This window comes from Dysidea avara, chromosome 5 (assembly GCF_963678975.1).
Source record: "Dysidea avara chromosome 5, odDysAvar1.4, whole genome shotgun sequence".
In the NCBI taxonomy this organism is placed as follows: domain Eukaryota; kingdom Metazoa; phylum Porifera; class Demospongiae; order Dictyoceratida; family Dysideidae; genus Dysidea; species Dysidea avara.
This window is the reverse complement of record NC_089276.1, coordinates 8,272,409-8,295,964: the sequence shown is the minus strand read 5'-3', so window position 1 is coordinate 8,295,964 and position 23,556 is coordinate 8,272,409. Positions and strand designations below refer to the sequence as shown.

General features: G+C 37.5%; 3 protein-coding genes across 5 annotated transcripts in view; 2 read left to right on the top strand and 1 right to left on the bottom strand.

Annotated features, from left to right (window-relative positions):
• The first annotated feature begins 879 nt into the window (after positions 1 to 879).
• LOC136255611 (late secretory pathway protein AVL9 homolog) lies at positions 880 to 2,940 on the top strand. The gene has a single exon (XM_066048416.1). It carries the CDS (start codon positions 1,341 to 1,343, stop codon positions 2,853 to 2,855), a length of 1,515 nt encoding a protein of 504 aa, XP_065904488.1. The 5' UTR covers positions 880 to 1,340; the 3' UTR covers positions 2,856 to 2,940.
• LOC136255634 (intraflagellar transport protein 25 homolog) lies at positions 2,659 to 7,505 on the bottom strand. Of its 2 annotated transcripts, XR_010700992.1 has the most exons (6): positions 7,346 to 7,505; positions 7,157 to 7,263; positions 4,213 to 4,281; positions 4,120 to 4,163; positions 3,897 to 4,046; positions 2,659 to 3,090 (listed from the first exon to the last, which is right to left on the bottom strand). XR_010700992.1 is itself a non-coding variant. In XM_066048450.1 (5 exons), exons 1-5 carry the CDS (start codon positions 7,435 to 7,437, stop codon positions 2,980 to 2,982), a joined length of 423 nt encoding a protein of 140 aa, XP_065904522.1. In that variant the 5' UTR covers positions 7,438 to 7,505; the 3' UTR covers positions 2,659 to 2,979. The 2 variants fall into 2 exon arrangements, 1 of the variants encoding a protein (XP_065904522.1); XM_066048450.1 differs by lacking the exon at positions 3,897 to 4,046.
• LOC136255606 (ubiquitin carboxyl-terminal hydrolase 24-like) overlaps positions 7,454 to 23,556 on the top strand; it is a 59,931-nt gene continuing 43,828 nt past the window's right edge. For both annotated transcript variants that reach the window (XM_066048409.1, XM_066048408.1), the window contains exons 1-13: positions 7,454 to 7,578; positions 7,897 to 8,131; positions 8,185 to 8,376; positions 8,677 to 8,997; positions 12,693 to 12,836; positions 13,778 to 13,900; positions 14,375 to 14,410; positions 14,503 to 14,571; positions 14,779 to 14,919; positions 16,499 to 16,660; positions 16,713 to 16,833; positions 18,992 to 19,095; positions 20,071 to 20,178. In XM_066048409.1, coding sequence (XP_065904481.1) covers positions 7,922 to 8,131; positions 8,185 to 8,376; positions 8,677 to 8,997; positions 12,693 to 12,836; positions 13,778 to 13,900; positions 14,375 to 14,410; positions 14,503 to 14,571; positions 14,779 to 14,919; positions 16,499 to 16,660; positions 16,713 to 16,833; positions 18,992 to 19,095; positions 20,071 to 20,178 — 1,731 coding nt within the window. In that variant the 5' untranslated portion in view covers positions 7,454 to 7,578; positions 7,897 to 7,921. The remainder of the gene's footprint in view (positions 7,579 to 7,896; positions 8,132 to 8,184; positions 8,377 to 8,676; positions 8,998 to 12,692; positions 12,837 to 13,777; positions 13,901 to 14,374; positions 14,411 to 14,502; positions 14,572 to 14,778; positions 14,920 to 16,498; positions 16,661 to 16,712; positions 16,834 to 18,991; positions 19,096 to 20,070; positions 20,179 to 23,556) is intronic.

Genomic DNA, 23,556 nt, shown 5'->3' with positions numbered 1-23,556 from the left:
TCAGTTTTTTTTTGGCATTTAAGTATGTCAAAAAATGCAATTATAAAACAGTACAATTGACTTTGTGATTCTTTGTATGGGACACATGCCGTTCACTGTTTGTACTTTTTGCTGGTTTAATACCTGTACAAGGTGGCCTACTCAACTATGTACATGTGTAGCTATACAATTGTCAATAACCATTTAACAGCACCTATTTTTGTAAGGTAACTATGAGATTTAATTTATACTTGTTTGTCAAGTGAATTACAAAGTGTAAATGATTTCACATGTTGAAAACTTTAGAACTGGAGCATGAATTTGTAATTAGCACAATTTATCAAAACATTGGCTTCATAGGACTGTGTGTACACAATCTGATTAGCATTTCAGTGGAGTTTGCACAATTGGCTGATAACTAGCAGCTATAGCTAACAACACTATACTTTTACGAGTTGGAATGTATCAAGATAAAAATTCCAGAAGTAGCCACATGTTTTGACAATTTCAGTTCAGCTAGCTAGCTACTGCATAAGTTTCAAATGTTGTGCCATTTGCTTGGACCTTAGCGAATGGACATGGTATTACCAAAGTGCCGTTACTAGTGGGGAATTATAATCTCCTAGTTCCGCTACAAGTTTATACAGCTCAAATGTGTACAATATTGTCTGGCGAAGCCATAAGATGTTACATGAAACAAGAAGTCTTAAAAATCGCACAACTCTGCTTACCACAGCAAGTTGTCATAGAACCAGCACATACACACCGTGTGTCTAGTAAGAAACCATTAACGCCACAATTAACAATAAAAGGTTCAAAACAGCTGCCTGCATGTGTCTCTGTTGCATGTGTCTCTGTTGCATGTGTCTCTGTTGCATGTGTCTCTGTTGCATGTGTCTCAGCTGGTGACAATTGGTTACTGCATGTGTGCAGATTTGTTGCCTCAAGGCAGCATGTTTTGTGGTATTACACTTTCCTGCTATTGTGCTTGAGTCAAAACCACAAACTACATTCTAGCTCACATTGTGAGCTGAGCCCATACTAGTGGATTGTTGATCAAAGCAAGGGCAACTCTTCTTAGAATAACAGTTCAATTAGTGGCCACACTATTAGTAGGGAGTGAATTGGTGTGAAGGCATGTGGAGTATGTCTCAGAACCCAAGGACCAACATTGTAACCACAATAAAGGCTTTTGAGGGTAGGCTAGTGTAGTCATAATTATGTTTATCACTCTGGTCAATGCCCTTATCATGAATACGTTAATAGCCTACACACAGGAGGCAAAAACATGGTGACAAGAGGCATGTTTACAACAACAAAATGTACATTGCGCACGTGATCTATGGAGGGCGTTATATAGAATGGCTGTGGAGGGCAAATCTCCTATTATAGTTCATTTGCTTGTTGTGGGTTTTCATCACAGCAAGGGGTCCGTCATCGAATATGCCTACCCAAAGTTTACCAACCAAAGCGGAGAAGAATCCGGAGTGATAGAGGCTCCTAAAGAATGGTCGGACCTGGTTCATTTATGCATACCAGACGGAGCTCACAATAGCGACCAGGACACTGTATATTTTACTCTACCTGGTCGTAAAAATGATTCCACTGCAAGCAGCGTTTATTACGGAGTTGCTTGTTATAGACAAACAGCCACCAGGGACTTGAAATACACCCCGGACGAAGCAATTCGCCCGACCATGATTAAAAGTGTGTGCGTTCTTTGCACTCAGCCCTTGTTTGGTACAATTGAAACAAGACTAAACGTAGTGACACATGCATACTTCAATGAAGGAGACTTTAGAAAAGTATCAGTTCTTGAAGAACTATATCACAGTCTCTGCACAACCTTAACTGCTGTTCCTACAGCAGACTTATCTCAGTTCGGTGCCAACCCTGGATTAATTGTGAAGAATTACGACCGTGCTACATTACAGCTGTTCAAAGCATTACTGTTACAGTCAAAGGTTTTGCTGGTGGGCAGTTGTGCACGAGTGACTTGTTGCCACACATTGTCCCTTTATTCACTTATTCCAAATGCTCTTGAGTCACTACTCAATGAACAGCTAGCTATGAACAGTGGTATCTACTTCAGTGCCTTCTCAGATCCAAATTGTTTAAGACCATTTGTATGCTTGTCTCAGACAAACGCATTAAGGTCCAAGCATTATAAATGGACATTGGCTGGAGCAATTAATCCACTATTTGGCATTCAACAGAAAAGTTATTGTGATGTTTTTGGTTCAGCCACTGATGGTAACGTTGTAGCTAACGAATCAGAATTGCACAGAGCACTACAACTGACCACTGCTGACCTACGTTTCTGTGAAATGTTGAGCAGAGGAATATCGGAGGGGAGAGACAGTAGCAAGATAGATCAGACCTCTCCTACAAGTTGGTATGGCAGTGATGAATGGATTAGAGCACAATTCAGGGAGTACACTAAATCTCTAATTGTTACCAGTATCCGAGGTGACACCGCCTCAAAAGACGATTTCAATTCCCACTTTATCAGACTATGGCTTAAATCTGAATGCTTTTTGGACTGTGTTAATAAGTATGTACCAAGTGGCTCGTCACATGTTGGTTTATTGGAATCAATCCCAGCCTACCACATGTGTGCTGGTAGATACACTTGGGGTGATATCAGAAGAAAGGTGACGTCTAATACATCAGATATACAAGTTGTTGCATCTGAAATTGCTGAGCAAGTTAAATCAAGCAAAGTTGGCACGGCTGTTGGTAAAATTTTTAACACAGCTACCACTAGCATCTGGTCATGGTGGAACAGTACAGGCCAGGAGGAGTCCCCACAGGAACAAAGGCAAATGCCACAGATGACAGCAAAAGAAACCACCAAGCCTCCTTCAACATCTTAAAAAAAACACCAATCTACAATTATCAATATAATTCTGTGTTAATTGTACAGATATCCATTTCTCTTAAAATTGTTTTAAACATTAAGTGATGAGTGATGGTGCCTTATACATCATAGTAGCTAATTTAAGACTGTCTTACAGCAGTTCCATCAATGTTCACTTGATGGACAGAGACAAAATGGTCGTAGCCTTCAAGGATTGTGAAGCGTAGATGAACAGCAGGAGTATTGGTGAGCTGAAAGGGGGAAGAAGGAAGATATATAACACTTGAAGTGATGCTTATTTAAATTCATGTCTAGACTCCACACAAATGATACGCATCTACACACACATACAAACATAAGTAGAAACAGTTGGCAGGAAGCCTGCTTAGCAATGAATTAAAAGTTTTAATACACTAATTTTATAGGACTGAAACTTGATAGCTTGCCAACACTGCGACTAAATTGTTATCAATAACAAAAGATGTATTGAACCATAACTAGTGTTACTCTTACCATACCATCTCTACATAAATAGACATTGTCACTAATTCTAGTCAGCTAGGTTATTGGCTATAGTCTAAGGCAGTCTACTTTTAAAAACTTTCAGTAGTTTCTGGATGCATGCAAAGCCTTCAGCTGGCCACATCAATTCTCCCGAGGCAGTGGAACCTGTCAACATGAACAGTCACACTAGTACAACCCGGATACTTAGCTAAAGTCTCCCTTAGTACATAAACTGACCTGGAATACTGAGACACATTGTATAGAATCAGGTCTTCCAGTTCACATGCAAGTACCATTAATGTAACAGGCACACAAACACACACACAAACACAAATACAACAGAACCCATTGATACAACCATTTGATGATAAAGTTTTCAATATATACAAGCAACTTCCACACGTGTGTGGGACATACTCACATACAGACAAATAGTTTCTTGAGTGGGTTGCAAGAACCCATTCACAGTTAGGCATTAGTAGGGATGAGCAACACTGAAGCCATAATCCCACAATGGTAAGGTTTTCAGTGTATTAAATTAGTGCAAGCTAACATGTGCCAAGATGTCCTTGTGTTTCTTATATCTGGCTGCCCACTTAACTGACTGGCTCCTGATGCCTTCACCTTCACAGAAAAGACTTTTAATCTACACTTTGAACTATTAAGCCTTAGCCAAATATGACCTCCCAAGAAAAATTAATATCTAGGAGTGAAGAAGATTAAAAGACATTAAAAGGGAATGGGGTAAACAACAAATGGTTAAAAAAATCCCTCACCTTAAATTCTTCCTTTTGCAATTGGCCATCTGAAAATTCAAACTCTATATTGAAACAGAAATTCATTGCAGAGCTACAAGAAAAAAAACTTACCCTTTTCAACAACAAACTCAAAATCTTTTGGATCAGTTTTCACAGTCTTTTCAATAGATATCTTCCTCACTAGAAAGGAAGAAGCAAAGATTATGAATAATAGCCTTATGTTAGTGAATGATATCACAGGAGAAGACAAAAGAAATATTTCAAGCCAGTGAAATTTTTTTTTATTACCATGTAACAGGTGACATTTGAGAAACAAGAAATGGCATACAACACATACAGTTATCACCTAGCAACATCTTCCTTGTCATGATAATGTTCCCTTATGGTGATTCATTATTTCATTGCATGAATACCATACTATATCACACCATAAATGGAAATATGTTAAGTAAGTAACATTATACAGAAATCAATTTGACTAAAAATAGAACCAAAATAGTTAAGGTCCAATAAACAGGAGCAAAAATGTGGTATTTTCAATCACATGAAAACAAGCTTAATTCCAAAACAAAACTAGGTTGAAAGGTTAGCTCCATTACTAGCATACCCACATACCATAGTGACTACAAAAGGAAATGACTTGGCTAAAAGAGGCAGTCACATGGTCAATGGCATGTTATATAAACATCAACCACAAAGACATATTGGGGCATGGAATGTACTAGAACCATCCATCTGCCCTTTTTGTATAAACCAAACTAGTATGTGGTATTGTTTTTGGTTTTTTGTTGTTTAAATTATAGTTCCATTTCCTAGCCTTTACTGTCATATTTTGTGCAGTAAACAAACAGCCCATTTTATGTTGCTATGATACTATTTCCACAGAAAAGTTCAGTAAGAAATATAACACAGATTGAGGATCACATAAGAACAATGCAGTTAAGGCAATCACTGGTACCATTTAAAAACTTAATATCTGTGCCCAAATTTTCTGATGGCATTAACGTGTGTACAATCATAAAGTACTCAACATTTAATAGACATCTATAAATCACTGATGAATGGAATTTATTAAATGGCTATAAAAGCACACAGTGAGAGAAACCTTAAGATTCAATGAACATTTTAGGAACACAGTGTGCCACACACAAAACTGTTTACCATTTAGGTGACATATCAATCACAAAGGGTGCTATGTTTAGTAAACAAATTCACAACACCATCTGCTGAAATGTAACAATGACACTCTAATGTTAGGTGACAATGGATGATATAGCTACACCAGACATTTGATCCTAAAGTCAACAAACCAAACAGGACAGCTTTGTGCTATGAATGTATTCATTTCTACACACTCAGCTAGTATCTGACAAGCCAATTCGACTGGTGACCTCATTTCCATGGCTACAAACATGTGTGCATTTTCCAGCCTTGTGAAAACAGTCACAAGCCTTGTCATAAACACTGTTGAAATCGACAGACAAAACACAAAAACTTAGGTCTCAGTAATAGTGTGGGTGAAATTATTACATGTCAAGTTTCTACAGACATTGTTTATTATACTGTTCAATTTGACAATTTCAAAACACATCACTTTTATTGAACTGAAAGATAATTCATAGCTAAATTGTTACCAAACCACCAACTGTCATTATGTAGAAAGATCAGTGACTACAAGTTGTTTTGACATAACAATGCCAAACTATTCTGTAAAAAAAAGATAAGAGTCTACTTCTAAAACAACCATATGTATGCTCAAGTTTGAGATTATTAGTAGTACACAATTACTAAACATTAAGCTAAAACAGTTAGACATTTACTGCCTAAACTAGTACTTCCTATATATAATAACAGGAGTTCATAATATATATACTGAGTAGAGTATCCTACTCTCAAATACTCCTGTAGAAGGGCGTATCGTGAAGTTACGACATAGAACTTCTGAGTTCGCCCGTTTTTCTTTGTATAATTAATGATGTCATTAATTGAACATAATATCGATTGCATGTGCCTAACAACGTTGCTAGCAACCAAATTAATTCCAGCTCTAAGCGCTTCTCACCGAACTACAATCGTTCCTTCATGAGTTAAGACTGCTCCGTAGGTGTTTCTTGCTAGGCCATTCGTGAATATGGCTATCCTGAGCATCGCGAGTATGAAACGGTGCTAATGATTCTTGCACATTTACGGCTGCTCGTACGTCACAAACCACTACATCTTGTCGTTACGTCATAACTTCATGATATGCCCTCCTACAGGGGTATACAAGAGTAGGATACTCTCCTCAGTATATATATTATGAACTCTTGATAATAATAATATTGGCAAACTACTTGGAAATTTTTCAAGGTTTGTTTACCATTAAAAAAAATTAAACTGGCCTTGATTATTTACTTTAATTTGCTAGCTAATAAATTATGGAGTTTAAGAACTCTTGTTATTATTTAATAAAATACAGAGGGTTTCCCAAAATACCACTAAGCAACAGAGTCAAATTCCATAAACAAACTTTCCCTATAAAAACTATAATTGGTAGGGAAGTGGTTCTCCACTGTCAAACAAATTACACACCGTCTTCTTTCCTCTATCAAGGAATGTAGCTCTTATAAAAATTCCCTCAAAATATTTTCTATATATTTCACAGTCCAGCCACAACACCTATATCCTTTCTTGTTAGGAACCTCAAATTATTTGTAAGAAAAAATTGGATTTGTGTCAGCCAAAGCTTTGATGGAGAAATCATTGATAGCTAGTCTAAAAGATTATTCTTGGTAACATTTAGCAGGTTTCATTGCCTAAGAATATACTGAAAATATTTTAGGCACCCAATGAAAGGCTTTTAAGATACTGACATCGCAAATTCATAGTTGACAAATCCATCATTCATTTATATACAGGGTGGCCATTCAACTTTTACTACACAAGGTACCCAATACATCTGGTACCATCTGTGTGGTAGAATAGTGTATGAAAGTTATGAATAACAAATTAATACAACATTCTCAAATAAGCTTGCAATATAAATACCAGTAAAGTTGAGAGAAGACACTCGTACCATTTGTAGTAGTTAGTATGATCTTGTTCATGGACATGAGGGAGGAAAATGACAGCACAAACTCTTGTGGAAACAATCCCGTAGTTGACCAAAACGTGTGCGACTTTCTGTGTGAGGGAAAAAAACAAAACAATTATTCTAATTAATGCTCAGTAAAGAATTTTAAAATTATTTAGTTCCATAGCTTACCCATCAATTATGTTTTCGGGAGGGTTATCATCATCGTGAGAGGTAGCTAGTGTAATGCTGGCCCCTGTGCTACTATTTGCGATGTCAAACATCGCTTACAAGTTGAAAGCGCCTGCGCTAATAACTGGAATGAATAATTTGGGGAAGGAGGTATCCGTTTAGAAATCTTATTGCGCCCGCTGAAGTAACGTCAGTAGAAAAGAGTTCTTGACGAACATTTCGTTTGCTTTCGGGTGAGTGCTTTGTTCATTGTGGCGTTTATCGCCCGAATTGCTAAGGCACGTTTGTAGTGTCTCACGTTATATTTACTCCAATAAACTACAACATTTGTGCACAAAAGTTTACATAAAGCACTTCCGTACGTAGTATAATTCAGAGTCAGTCGTTATTTGTTAAATGCGCGTTATTTAGAATGCAGCCTTAAAATGGCTACTTGTATGTGTGTGAAATCTGATTGTAAAATCAACAGTTCCACAATGGCGTATACAAGTTGATTTTTTTTATTATACACAATGCAATATTTGATGGTTGCTACATTTATTTACCCACAGGCATGCAAAGTTGAAATAGATCGTGATGAGTTCTCCTACAAGTCAAAATGTTGAGTTGATAAAGCAGATGGGCCTCACTGATGATGAGGCCATTCGGGATGCTCTTCATCAGGCTGAAAACGATGTAGATGCTGCATTGCAGATCTTATTGCCAGATACTGAGGGGAATCCCCCTAGTGGCATTGATTCACAGTCAAGTTATGAACGTATCGACTCGTATGACATTGAAATGAAGGTGTGTGTGTGTGTGTCTATCTGTCTCACTTGTAATTCTCTACCCTTCCTAAGGATATGGAGACTCAGCCAAGCTCTTCTCCAGCTGGTTCCAGTCCCTTAACAGTCAGCTACAACGTGGACGAAGCAGTTGATGATGATGATTCTGGGGACTTTGGTAGCACACAAGAAACTAAGGATGATGAGCCAGATGACCTGCCACCCAGATATGATGACATTGTTAACAACAGAACAAGTGGAGTAACAGTATGTCAACATGTGTTAACAAGGACCAGGGGGCCCCTCCATGTTGAGAAATATCTCGATTATTGTTTTGTAAAGGGAGACTATTTCTTAACACAGTGTAACTTCCCTTTCTCCCAAGTTTGTCCTACCTTGGAGATTCCAAGGGATGTAGGGTTAAGAATATTCTACATATAGTTTCAGAGCTGTATATTGTGTGCATGTGGTAATGTAGTGTGTGTATAAAGCCTTAGGTGAGATTCCCTAAATTCATTACTGTTTCATGTTCCTCTGTTTTGTGATATTGTGATAATTTTGTTAAAGGTTCTTCCATCAACAACCATGACCACTATACCAGGAAAATCGTCTGTTAGTACTGGCATCACTCCTGTAGCAGCCACGCCCACAATCAGTGCTACAACAGCGCAACCCATGAGGAATCCAGAGGTGGAGTTTCCACTGACAAACTTTTATGAGCTGGAGTCACGGGTACACACTGAGCAGTGGACAATCCCATTTCGTCAGGATGAGTCACTTGCAATTTGCCTACGTGCTGCCACTAAGATGCTTCACCACGACGTAGCGTACTCGGATGAACAGTGCATCAGTTTTATGGAGAGAACTTTACCTGATGCTTTCTATAAGGTATAAATTTCGTGTGGGATTGCTTGTTTATGTGTCATAATAAGATTTGATTTGTGAGGTAATGTTCTGTTTGCTAACATGTTTACTTAATTTGCTAAATACATATAATTAGCTAGTTTTCCTATCATCACTGTGGACTGTTAATTGAATCATGTTTGCAGCCATACAGCTGTTATAAATTGATTTGCTTGATCAACAGGCATGCAAAAAATTATTGAGATGTAACTAAATGTCTGTAGTAGAGGATTCTGTATAGTGGCCTGATAATGGACAGGAGGTTCTTTAGAACTCCTTTGAGGTTACTTAGAAATAGAAGCCATTGTTTGGTAATTGATTTTTCAACTAAATGATTTTAAACCTGGCTAACGTTTACACTAGTACTGCTGGCCTTCCTAGAAGTCAATGTATTTAGATTCTTCTAATAGAAGCTCAGTGACTTGTATTCAAGTACTCATGTGGTGCAACAAGCTGAGGTGTTATTTCTAGTAAAAATTGAAATGAAACCAATAAAGTGAGTCGGGTGGCCGGTAAGTGATGGGAATATATTTGTGTTATACACTTCCAGAACAAATGTGTGCAGCTAATATATAAACTTCAAGCATGTAAGGGACATGTGATAGGTAGTGAAGAACTGCAGTTACCATCTGTTGTGACTGGCTTTTACAGCATGTGTCTTACAGCATGTGTCTATTTTGCCAACTGTAATTGTATGTGTGCAGAATCTGGTTTAATTTGATCTGCCCTAAGGGTGTTTTTCAGTTAGGCAGTGCTGAGCTGTCCATTTATTTTCTTTCCATACTCCCCACATAGGCACCACTGATTGTAATAATGTGCTTGAGCTATATTCATAGTGTACGAGCTTGGAATTAGTAATGTTTCTTTACATTGGTATCTGTTGTGGAAGTTGAAACAGTATATTTCAGATACTCCCAATGTACATATGTGTTGGTTGCTGTTCATTTCTCACATGATAAAATGTTCCCCAGTGTGTTTTGTCACATCTCAATAGCATGTTAGTACTATGTCTTGTCTGTGTGTGTTGTTTAGTCACCTATGAATGTCACAGTTGATAGTTTACTAAACATGTTGTTGTTCTTTTGAAACACCAGACAGCATCTCTATGTCTGGGCCTGTTTGTCCATTTATCTGACCATGGAAGAAAATTTTATTTACAGTGTTATGGTTTGCTGAGAGCTTCTTTACAATACTACGGGCACCTTAGGGCCAGAAGAGTACTGTATCAGAAGCCCATGTAATAAATGGAAGAGTTCGCGTAGCTCAATTTAACGCTGCTTAATACAATAAATGAATAATGGATTTTGGTTTCTGAATTTGTCTTTTTTTTCTTCTTTCTTTTACATAAATGATGTATTCCAGATTTTGAAGCCTTATTTGGTCATTTTTTGGCTTTTTGAATGACAGGTTCCTATAAATAGCTGTGTGGTGTACAGGATCACATGACTGCTAATATAACCATTGATCTGCTCCACTTCACATTTCTCCCAATCTCTAGTGTGGTATCAGGAACTCAGTTTTAAAAATAATTGTTAAAATATACAGAATATAGAAGTGTTCTCATCCGCAATCAAATTTTTGGCTTGTAAAGCATTTCCGCTCCAAATTGTGTTACCATTACAATTACTATGAATTTCTACTAGTGGTAATGAATAATATTTCGGTCATTTATATTAGATTAAGCATGTGATGTGCCTTGTCATTCTCAAATGTTTGATTGAGGATGTTGGAAATTTGTGGTCAAGTCTTGTGATGTTTATTTGATAAAGTTTTAGAGTGACCACTTGTCAAATGGGAACTTGGTTGGTGTCACATGGAAAAACTAAGTTTGCTGTGTCATATTTTTGTAACAACAAACAAAACGAAATGTAAATACCCCTGTATGCGTTGACACTCACAGGACTGACTTTGGGAGTCTTAAAAGATTTCTCACTTCCTGTAATAGTAATATATATACATGGATTTAGAGAAAGTTTGGCCTTAATGACACAACAAGATTATTTTGTATTGAAGCAAGCAGAGTTAAGTTTTTTTTTTTTTTGATGAGTTAATAGGTGTACTGGTGACAGAGAACTGTTGATTTGTGTTGATAAGGTTAAGCTTTAATTTATTTTTGGAATCAAGATGCTCCTTTAACACACTTGTATTAATGAAGTCCAGTTATATTCTCACTCCTATACAAATATTATGAACTCCTGGAACTTTTGGTTGTGTTAGTGTTGATATAAGTGGTTTAGATGATATGTTGGTCTCAGTCATCACCAATCTTGTGATCTCTGTCCAGCTAACTCAATCTACCACCTCAGTGTGGCATTATTCTAATGCAATGGGATCCTGGAGTCCTTACAACCCTCACTCCAACACATTTGCTTACCTAGCTACAAACAGCAACACCAGTCACCACACATGTCAGTCTATATAGACATGGTATATGTATCATGAAATAGTACCTCCAGGCCTGCATGATGACGTGTGTGACTTCCTGTGCTATTTTAATATTTAACTTGAAACAGGAAATTAGTATATGTATTGAGGAAGCTAGCGAACAATTGTGTGTGTGAATTGTGGGCATTCCCTTAGTTCAAATAACCCTTGTAGGTAATGTTGTAGTTAGTTGAGTTATGTGGCAAGGAAATGTTTTCAATAGTTATCTGAATCTCATGTTAATCCTGTTGAAACTATGTAGAGTATTTAGATTTGAGAATCTCTTAACAGGACATTCTGAAGTATAGAGGAAAGCCTTCCATATTTAGGTGCTAGCTGTATGGTGACAAAAACCTATTTGAAAAAGGTCTACTTCCAAGTTTTTTTCTAAATTTTGTTATATCAAGAGTTAATAATATGGAGAGTAGAGTATCTAATGCCATATAGTCCTGTAAAAGATGATTGTGCAGAAGTTAATGGCTAATTCTTTTCCGTGTAACACAGATTTCTGGTATTGTTGATTTCCTTAAATTTAACTGCATGTTGATGAATATTTTTGAGAATGTTAATATTCAAAGGCTTACATGAGCCAGCAAACGAGCAAGGATATACAATGGACAATTCCAGGACACTCAAAGGCAGGTGACACTTGTTAACATGGCGACGCCATTGAAATTCCAAACAGTACTCCTCTTTCTGTTATTGGTTTCTCAGACATACTTCTCATAGATACTCTCCTCTCCATATTATTAATATTGACTCTCGGTTATCTTAGTTGTTCTATTTCCTGTGTAATTAAAGTTTAAACAACTACTATATCAGTGTGAGAAGAACACAATGTATTTGCTGTAGTGTTGCTGTAACCTTTGCTGTAGTGTTGGAGCATGTTAGGAATATGATAAAAATAGTAGTGGGAATTGAGTTGTATTTTCTAATTGTTTCCTTATCCTGCTTGTATGGCAGTTAGTGATAGTGGTAGTGTTTGTGTATCTGTTGTGTTTGTGTGGGTGTGTGTTTGCCACATCCTTGTTGGTTTCCTTCTTCAGAATTTTATTTTTATCTTGTAGGAACTTTTAAATGAACTTTGTTTACCGAGTGTATAATGGACAGTGCACTGTGCACTTACACCCACGAGCTGTACTGTATGTTTCGTGTATCAGTATGCCATACATAAACTATGTACTTGCACAACACACGCACAGGCATGCACACGCATGCTACACACACATGCATTTATTATTCACTCTTTACTGTAGCTGTTGGCTCACGATGCTGTATTGCGATGGGACCAGACAATTTATGAGGGGATACATGACATGTGTAACTTGTTGGTGGAGATGATTGCTGTTGGTCTGCGACACAAACCAGTACCCATCAAAATGCTGGAGCTTCTGACTTTGGTATGTTGTACACGAATGCAGTGTGTATATATACTATATGTATGTGCGCACGCACGCACACACACATGCACACACACACTACGCATGCACGCAATCACATGCGCGCGCGTGCGCGCGCACACACACACACACACACACACACACACACACACACACACTACACACACACTACACACACACTGTGCACACAAACACACACAATAATTCTTGCACCTTATTTTTTGGAATTGTAAACTATTTCCCCAACTGTGTGTGCAGCCTTACTACTCCCCAAAAGGGTCATTGTTCCTAAACACATGACACTATACTGAAGAGTAACAGTTTAGTGTTTTAGAATAGACAAGTAATTGCTGTTCACCTTTGTTATACAGTTTACACTAAAGTGAAAGTCATCTCTTTGGTAACCAAATAATTTGTAAGGCTCTGTGTAGCCATAGTTTACTGCAAGGGCTGCAAGATTGTGAAATACCTTAATAAGGCATTGTTACCTGTACGATTTCTCAATGGCTTGAGTTAGTAAGGAGTAGTAGCAGCAGCAGCCAAAAGAGTGACAGTATTTTAATGGTGTGTGTGTTCTGTGTGTGTTTCCTGTAATGGTGTACCATCCTCTATCTATAGCCTCTTAATCATTTCCAGAGCCTTATACAGATATATTGCCGTAGTGTGGGTGTATATCTACTAAGCTGAAACTGTACAATGTGCTGTGGAGATGTACAAGTTCCTAATGGGTGTGTAGCATAGTGTAGACGTTTTCCTAACAAAGCTGTTTTCTTTGACTAAAATTATTATTCACAAATTTGTGTCAGTAACTTCATGATTTCTGAGAATAGCCTGCAGACCATGTTTTGCAGTGTAACGTATTGACCTTAATACAGACAATTTGACCCAAGGTATTCTCTATGTAAAATGTTCTGTGTAAAGGTGTGTTTATTTTTGTTCAGGTGTTCCGAGCGGACTGCAGGTTCCACTCTAAGAACAGACAACGTCGTATAGACATCAACCAGTGGAATAGACTCCTTCATGACAAGTTGTTTGCCATCATGCCCAGTTATAGCTCTGGAAAGGTAACGACCAACTAGTTGTACAAATTATAATTTTGTAATCAATTATTTCTGCATGCACGTACGTATCATTAAACACGGCAGCTACGTACTTTAGTGATTGTATGTTTTGTACCAAAAATAAATTTAAGGATACTGCTATGTGGTAGGTTGAAGTCAAGAACTCTTCTTTTTGTTGCTGCGCATGATATTAGAATACAAATTCTGAATATGTTCAAGTTCAAATGTGTGTAGTTTGGTCAAATAGTTTTGAAAAATGTGCTAGGTACAAATTGGCACAACCATTGAACAGAAGCCTTGAACTAATAAGTATAGAATTTCCATACTATCCTAAATGGTTACTAAGATAACTGACCCTTGTGTAGAGGTCTCTGTTCACTGGGCTTGTTGAAAGTGACCTCTAGGCATTTAAAGTAATCCAGTAATTGTTACCACCATGTTAATATCATGTTATGTGTCGTGTTGCGTATTCTATAGGACCCCAGGGGATGGCTTGTCGACATCATGAATAATGTAAGAAATGATCAATGAAATGATCAATGAAATTTGTCATACACCTGTGTTTTGAATAAGACAAAAATAGATTAATACTATTAATTCTTTAGTTTGCAAAGCATAATGGAGTGGAGATGATAATTGATCACATCCTCCATACTGACAATCTTACATTGCAGGTAGGTGTCAATCTAGTCTGTTTCCTTTATGAAAGGAAAGAGAAAATATTGTATTAACAATACATACCTTTGTATAAATATTTTTTTCATTGTAATTTTGTATTTAGAATATTTATTCTGTATTTATTGTTGTAATTTCTATTTAGTATATATTAAGGTATTTCAGTGTATTTATCTGAAATATTCAACATTTCGGTGTTATTGTAGGAATTGACTGCACTGTTCCAACCATTTGGTGTATGTGATGATTACATTAATGCTAACTACTTCAAAGTGGCCTTCAAGGAGTGTGTATTATATGGCATCCATTTTGTTGAGAACATGCCTGAAGCTGATATGAAGAATAAGGTGATGATGTACTTTGTTGCAGTTGTGGCCACAAGCAAAAAGGCAAAGCCTCAGGCAGCTGTGTGAAATACAGCTATTGCCACCCAGTAAACCATGTATGTGCACCACTGAGGCACTCGAGTCTTGTGCAGGGAAATCCTCTTGGGGTAGGACAAATAACCTGCAGGAGGTCTCAAGAGAGAGGCTGCGGAATCCAGAGTTTAACAATGACCCCAATGCCACTAAGCAAGACAAAACATCTGCTTAATACCTGGGGAAAGCAAATGCCCAATACATGCGCGCACGCTCATGCACACACACACACCTGTGCAAAGCATGTTCATTTTGTGTAATAGATCCTATATCCCTTAAGCCATACACGTAGTAAGTATCACTGCCAAAATCTTTGGTGGTTGCAGAATTTGATTCAAATTTCCTATGAAACTTGCAGTTATGAATTTACACTAGAGCAAATACACCTTTTCCTCCAGCGGAAGCCTTGTAGCTCTACAGTAAACGTTTACTAATAGAAGTAGAATAAAATTCAATCTTAATTGTGCATGCTGCATGATGTACTAAGACTGAAAGTCCAATATACTGTTGTGGTTTCATTAAACTGTATGTGCACACAGTCACATGCAAGTTTTCCTGTTAACATTTTATTATTTTCACCCACTCAACTGCCATCTATATTGCCCACTCACTAACCAAACTGTGTGGGAAACCATCCAACCACTGAATCTACTTTATGTGTGGGTGGGTGTGTGCTATTAAAATTCAAATTGCCAAAACTGCTGGTGGTTTAGGAAGTAGTTTGATTGTGAATTTATTATAAGGTAGTGTGGGCTTGTACTCTGTAGCCTGTGGTATGCTCTTAGCAAGTGTGACGTGTTTAACAAGTTTGACGTGTTTAACTAGTTTGACCTGGGATGGATTTTCCCCTGTTTACTGTTTACAGCTACTTGAACTGTACTTTAAATGAGCGCAGTGTAAAGGTTTTAATACTAACAAGGAACCAACTAGATTTCATCATACCAAAGAATTTAATTCGGCTGATCTGTGGCTATAAGTGAATGGGTAATTAACCTACCTGCCAAATTATCAGCCTGCCAATTTAATTCCCTCCAATTAACTAACTAAGTGTATATGGTGTATCTCAGTATATTTGTGTAAGAAGGGAAGAGAGTGTTCTGTATCAGATATCATGTTGTACTCAACTAAGATATCAATCTGTGGAAATATAGGTGGAAAAGTGCCTGCGTCATTTTGCATCATTAATGTTTCATGTTACTTGAAATACAATAATTATGTCTTGAAACTTTTATGTCTGCAGCGCTTGTACAGTGTGTGGGTGTACATGTGTTGTGTTGTGTAATGTCTCATGCATGCACACACGCCCACTTGCACACACACACACACACACACACACACGTACGCAAACACAAACTATATGAATATACAGCAGAATCCTGTGCCTCCTTATAAAGGATGCCTTTTTACCCCTGCCGACATATCCTATACCAAACACCATGTACTGCTTATTGTGTAGTGTAGAGGTGCTATATATGTCATTTAGCTTGTTTCTGTACCATGTATGTAGGAAGTTGGATGTGTGTCAGACTTGTTGCACACATTGAAGACACTGTGCTTACATTGTTGGAGCGTGGAGGACTCTTTAAAAATCGACAAGCTAAGACTGGACACCACTCTGAAAATGTTGAAGACACCACACTTTAATGCTAAGATGAATGCTCTTAAAGAGGTAGATGCTGTAGTATTGTGTTCTATAGGTGGAATACTGTTAATTGTTGTAGGTGGTTAAGTTGACTGAGGAGCCAACCATGCCAGCTAGTCGTGGAGTAAAGAGACCAATTCCAGCTGATAAGATCATGAAGTGGATCATTGACAATAAAGTGTTGTCAATTGCTCTTGGAGGTCTGTGTGTGTGTGTGAGTGTGAGTGTGTGTGTGTGTGTGTGTGTGTGTGTGTGTGCGTGGGTGCGTGCGTGCGTGCGTGTGTGTGCACATGTGTGCATTTGCATGCATGCGTGCATTCATGTGTGCATGCGTGCATTTGTGTTTGTGTGTGTGTGTGTGTGTGTGCGTGCGTGCGTGCGTGCGTGCATGTGTGTAGTGTAATGTAGTTGCGCGCATGCCATGTGTGTCACATCTAGTTTGAATTTCATTACAAAGTTATGCACAATGTGATATAAAACATTTTGCCTTAAGCCATTTTCATTTTCAGTTTTATTTTATTTTTTTTATCAGATCAATTAACAGTTTTTTATTGGTGACAACTTTCTATGGCTTAGCTTTTTAATTTCATTAGAAGGTAGCCCACAAGCCTAGCTTTTGGTTTTCCTCACAATTTTATTACTTGTGGAGCTTCCTAATGGGTTGTTTCTATGTAGGCACTTTGGTGGCTTGGTTTTCTCTTTAATCTCTCCTTTCCAGGTAGTTGTAACAGAGTGTGTTGAGAGAAAATTGATTCATGGAAGGTTTCTGTCCATAATTTTAAGTTACCTCTCTAGCAGTGAAGTTGGGATTTTAAATTATATTTCTCTACAAGCTCTTTGAAGCTAACAGGCTGTCTGAAGCTTTTTCATAATACAAAAATATATTTTCATTTTTGGTATTTTATTTTTTGCAAAGCTAGGCTGGCAAGAGGCAACTAAAGTCCTCCAGACTAGATTAGAACAGCAATGGCACGATGGCAGCTCAAGAGTTCTGGCACTTGTGTCAAGGCACAATGCATACATTCACAATGTATACAATTATAACACCTGCTGTTACTGTGCAAGGAATCTGTTTCAAATTTGTCATCTCCCTGGTGTTGTCCCATATCCATGGTGATACGAAATTGTTGGGAATCGCTAGTTGGCCATACAAGGATATATATACTGCAAGACTAAGTGTATTCACTGGTTATTAATCCATGTATTGTTACATGGTTACCAGTAGGAAGGATTGTGTTTGGGGAATAGACAAGTAATTATAAGGTTGTTGTTCTTCAGTAGTTACTAGAGTACAGCTTCACTTAATATGTGGGAAAGATACAGTACCATTTGGGTCACATTACAGGAGGAACCCATCTTTAGTAGACTAAACAGTAGTGGGCTGTAGTTTGTTATTATTGGTAAAATGCAGATTTCTCAGCAATACTACCACAAGAGTGGGCTGTAATTGTGGATTTCTCAAATTCCTTGTTCCCACTACATAATTACTAATCCCATGTACTTGTAGGCATTGAAATTCTGCTGAATTAGAATGCACTAACCGTCCCATCGTTATTATTTATAGTAAATATACTGGGACCCTTCTATTCCAACTTTGGGACCATCCCAATGTAGTGATGTATGTAAGTGTCCAAATGTGCGTATACTTTTATGAATATAGACCATTGACTAGTGTCCTGTTTATCAAGGTGTCCCTTTTAAAAGTATGGTATATGCTCCATAGTATCGTGTACATAACAGCCCATTCACACTATCCCAGGTTACTTTCATCCCGTGTTATTGAACTCGAGCCAGCCCTTGTTCACACTACTACTCAACAAGTGTGCTGAGGGTTTGAGTGTGCTGAATAATAATGAGCTAGAACAAGTGCACAATGTTAAGCCGTTCTTCGTTTATGCTTGTAATAAAACTACTGAATTGTATCGATGACATGAAGACTATGTTGTACGCTTTTATAGCCAGTAGCCAGTGGGTGCCTCTTTTGCCGGTTGGGAGTCTACTAGAAGCATGGTGTGTCTCGCGGTACACCAGTATGTTGTAGTCAAGGTTGTAGAATACTTTTAGAAAAATACTTGCTGTGTGGCCAGCAGAAGCAAATTATTGTTGATCAGCCCAATTGCATCCTATCCCAGGCTAACCCATGTCATGCCATGCTGGGCCTGCCTGATTGATTCACACTGCATTTTGTTTCGATCTGTGCCGTGCTATACCTGGGCTAGAAGGTACGTAGTGTGAACAGGGTATACATAACACATCAGTTGTTTGTTAAATATACTGTCTTCATTTTATCTGTGTGCGTGTGTTCGTTCGTTCGTTCGTGCGTGCGTGCGTGGTTAAGTTATTCTGTTGTTCATGTAGGTAACCTACACCATCCTCAATATTGTGATAAGATTAAGAGCATTGTGGAGTTCCTTAATATCAAGTTGTCTCTTGAAGAATTATCTACTATTTGGGAAATGCAGGTGTGCAGTTGTGTGTTTTTTCTCTACTGATAGCAATGGTATTTGTGTGGCCTCACCTTCAGGCAGCCTGTCTCCTAGCCATTTCCTCAAACCCATTGTGTTTTCCCTAACACCCACTTAACAGCACAGTGAAAATCAACACCTTAGGGCTGTTTTCCTCCTGGGCTTTTCTATTGACAAATGGTATGTGAGAAACTCTATATTGTGCACTTTCAACTGCCAGTTCTTCTTCATGTATGGCTTGTGCATTATCATTGGCATATCAACATTACAACTGAGATGACAGTGTGTGACTAAACTGTGTGTTGGTATTTGTCAGTGAAACCAACTATTTGCACTTTTCTGGTGAATCCATTATGTGGTCCTCATTGTGTGCTAATGTGTAGTTAAGTTCCTACCATCTTAACATTCATGTCTAGTCATGTGTAAACTAACTGTTAACTGGTTTCTGAGGAAATAACACCCATTGCCCTAAGATGTAGCTCCTTTATGTCAGTGTACCTAAGTATACACTGCTTGTGTTAGATTCAATCCCATTTCTATGTAGGTTATATGCACACACGCACGCGCACACACGCACGCGCACACACGCACGCGCACACACACACGCACACACACAAGTTAGAGGTCCAAATAACAATGTTTACTGTATACTGTAGTTGGAGAAATTCACTAGTAAGTTTGTTATTTTCAAAATGGTCACCCATGTAAAAGACCATACAGTACTCCCAATTTAGAGTTGCATCAGTTTCAATGACTTTATAGTATTACAATATCCCTTGTGAAAAACAACTAAATGAATCAGGTTATAGTGTATAATCATATGAAGACATTTTTGATGTTAAATGTTGTAGTATAACTTTGTACATTAGTCGTACTTACTGTTGTGTCTCAAAATTCTAGTTAGCCTCTAAAATAATAATATGGGTATTGATAATAATATGGGTATTGATCTTATTTGTAACACTTTCTCAGGTTGACAAGAATCCAGTGCAGGTGGACAACATCCATAGTATACTAACGTTTGCAGCTTTCCGATTCTCAGCACAACAAGTAGACCATTTGTTTCAACTAATACAACAAGTAAGTCGCCACCTTTTAGCACCAGCGGTACATGTGCCGATAGGCCAGTATTGTACAACAGAAGAGAAAATGTTTGTATGATCAGGATTGGTCCCAACAGGCATAGCTCCTTACATTTAAAGCGGAGGGCTTTTTTGTTTTAGGAAAAAGTTGTGAAGTAGCTGCTATCTGGGATGGTTAATACCAAGAGTATGCGAGAGTATCGAATGGCATATTAGCTCGTGATTAATGATTGCGTGAAGTAACAGATATTTCAGTATATTGTTTGTTAATGGTTGTTGTATTAGTGCAATTTGGTCTTTAAACCAAATGAATACACGATAGCATTAAAGTGAAATGGCTAATGTCAGAGTTCTGGCACTGCCAAACAAGGTGTGACAAACATGCTAGTCTGTGTCACCACTTTCAAGAGCAAGCTGTAGTTATCTTTGGTCCTTACTACACTTTCCTTATACAACAACTTGGTTGAGTAACACAAAAAAACTGGTGAGCAAAGACCATTGCCACATACTGCATTCAAATTACCATTTCACATAAAACGAACAATTACTGAAATATCCATGTTCTATACTATCATCATCATGTACAGACTAATATGCCACTTGACACTCATGGGTACTATTACTTGGTATTGTACAAGCCACAGACAACTATTAACTGGTACTGTGTATACAGTATGACAGCTGTTGCATATAAGAATTCTGTGATGTTTTTCCCTATGGTCTTCTGAGAGTAGAAACAAGTTTAAGGTTCAAGGAAAGTACTTTACTAAGAAGGATGGTTAGTGTAAATAAATTAGTGAGTAAGTAAGCTTGAGGGTAATAGAATAGCCACAAGTGTTTAATGCATTATCTGGAACTTCATTGTTATATTTTCAGTTGAATAATGTGTATGGTTTGGGTTACAATACCCTGTAACCTTATACCATGTTGTAATATACTGGTTTACAGGATGGTGTAAGCTTGTGTTACACTGCTCATTGTAATGGTTGCAGTCTTGATGTACAGCAATTTAATCCTTGGAATTGCGTATTATTTTTTGTAAATGGATTCGCACATGACGATCTATTGTTTCAATGGGTTATTGGTACTATGTTCTTAGCCGTGCATTTCTTGTAGGTGTGTGTGTGTGTGTGTGTGTGTGAGTGAGTGAGTGCGTGCGTGCATGTGTGCGTGCGTGTGTGCGTGCGTGCGTGTGGTATGCAGTTTGCAAATTTCTTTTCATTGCCTCAGTGGTATTCTACAGTGTTCAAGGAACAGCTTACTAAAATGTTTATTTTGGAAATGTAGTGCTAGAGAGTAGAAGTGTGCAGTGACTAAACTACAAGTGCTTAAACTCACAGCCATAGCTTTTGTTTTATATTGGTCTAAAGACTGGTGTATTTGTAATGAATTCACAAATCCACCAGTGAGGTATAGTTTTAGCCCTGTATTCACTCATGTACAAGTATGAAGACATTTCAAATAAAGACAATCTTGTTTCCGTCTACCTTATTGTAATAAAAAACAAACCATGCATACCCTTTAGGCTAAACAAAGTCTCCGTCTAACAAGATAGTGTATCTTCCAATGTGTGTGTGTGTTTGTTGTTTGTTTGTTTTTGGGAAAGTTATTGGCATTAGCCAAGTGAGGTTTTTCTGAGATTTGCAATATATGTGTGTGTGTGTATGCACACTCACATTTATGTGTAGTACAATGTGTGCGTGTGCATGTTTGCACTCTTTAAAAAATAGTTATTTTACTATGGTTTGATCACCACATGTATCATTGATTTCAGCCTAACAACAGTGTGTAATCATGCCTACCAACCTGTGACCTTGTACATGATACACTCTTTGACCTTAACTTTTATATATATAGATTTACACAGTCACATTTTCTATACATAGACCTCACCATATAGCTTCCTGTGTTGTATTTTGGAGGTGGCTTGTTAAGTTGGTTAGCCTTCTAGTGGTTGAGTATTTATACATGCTTGGATGGATACAGCTAATAGTTTTACACTTGATGGTTTAGTGAGAGGAAATCAGCAGTGATTGTTTCCACTGTCTTGTGCCTGCAATAAGTTGACTACCCATCTGTTGGTTTCCCGCAACTTTGGCACATATACAGTAAGCTCTTGGTGAGCTCATAAGTGCTACAAGGCATTCGGCGCTTAGGTCTTGTAAAGGATACCTAGCTTATGGCTTTTCACAGATAGAATATGTTGTTCGCATACAACATTTATGGACTGATACACACACACATACATGCATTATGGTACTGATGTATTGACAAGTGCACAATAGCACATGTTGCATTGACGTGAGAATTGAAACATGCAACAATAGGAATTCATGGAGCCCAGTACTGATAATCATTGATGACCTTGCATGGTGGGACATGCATATTAACACTTACAGTGTAGTGATTGGCGATTTCAATATTTTTGCTGTCATGATGAAATATCACAATTATTGCCCTGTCAACTGAAGCTAGAAAAACACTGAATACAATATGTTAAAAGTAAATTATATGACAGTTTTATTTAAAAATTCAAAAGGATTGATACAATTTTCACAATTACTGCCGATTTCGATTATCATTAGTTGATGAACATTACACGATGTTGATTATTAATCATGATTATCATAATAATTGAATAATTGCCCATCTCTGTTAGAGTGTAACATGGTTCATCAGAACGACCAGCACATAGTTCACTAAATGGGTGATCATATACCTCAAATGACATCAGAGCTGGGATGTGATGATGTTAAAGTTGATTATAATAATAATATTGTCATATTACTGTAACCAGATTAGGAGCCAGTTTCAGGTTACGTTGTACTATATTTCAGTTGTACTATAGTTCAGTGATACTTTCACTTTAATATAGTACGAGTTTTTATTTGTGCTTGCAGACATGGGTAGTAGACATGGGTAGTAGACATTAATGGGTTTGATGATCAGTTATTCAGTGCTCTTTTGTGCAACTTGCATTTATTAATGTAAACATGCTACCTATAATGTGTAAGGAGTTAAGAGTATTGGATTTGTGGAAATCTAGTTTTGGTTGAGATATATATCTTATTGTAGAGTCTGTTATTGCTGTCCTATATAATGTATTATATGCTACCATGTGTCTTGGTAAAAGTACAGATTCTTTATAAGATCCTGGATATGTCTTACAGTACTGGATACCTGCTTTTTAAAATTTGTCTGTTGTGACAAGGTATTACATTGGAATTTTCTTTCAAAGGATAATTCCTTAGCATTTCTTTTGAATTGAAGTTGTTATCCTTAAATCGTTTATGTCATGCAAGGCTTAACTATTGCTTGTTTAATCGCATCCTTCATTTGAAACCATTCAGCTAACCTCATCAGTAGCTATTAGTAT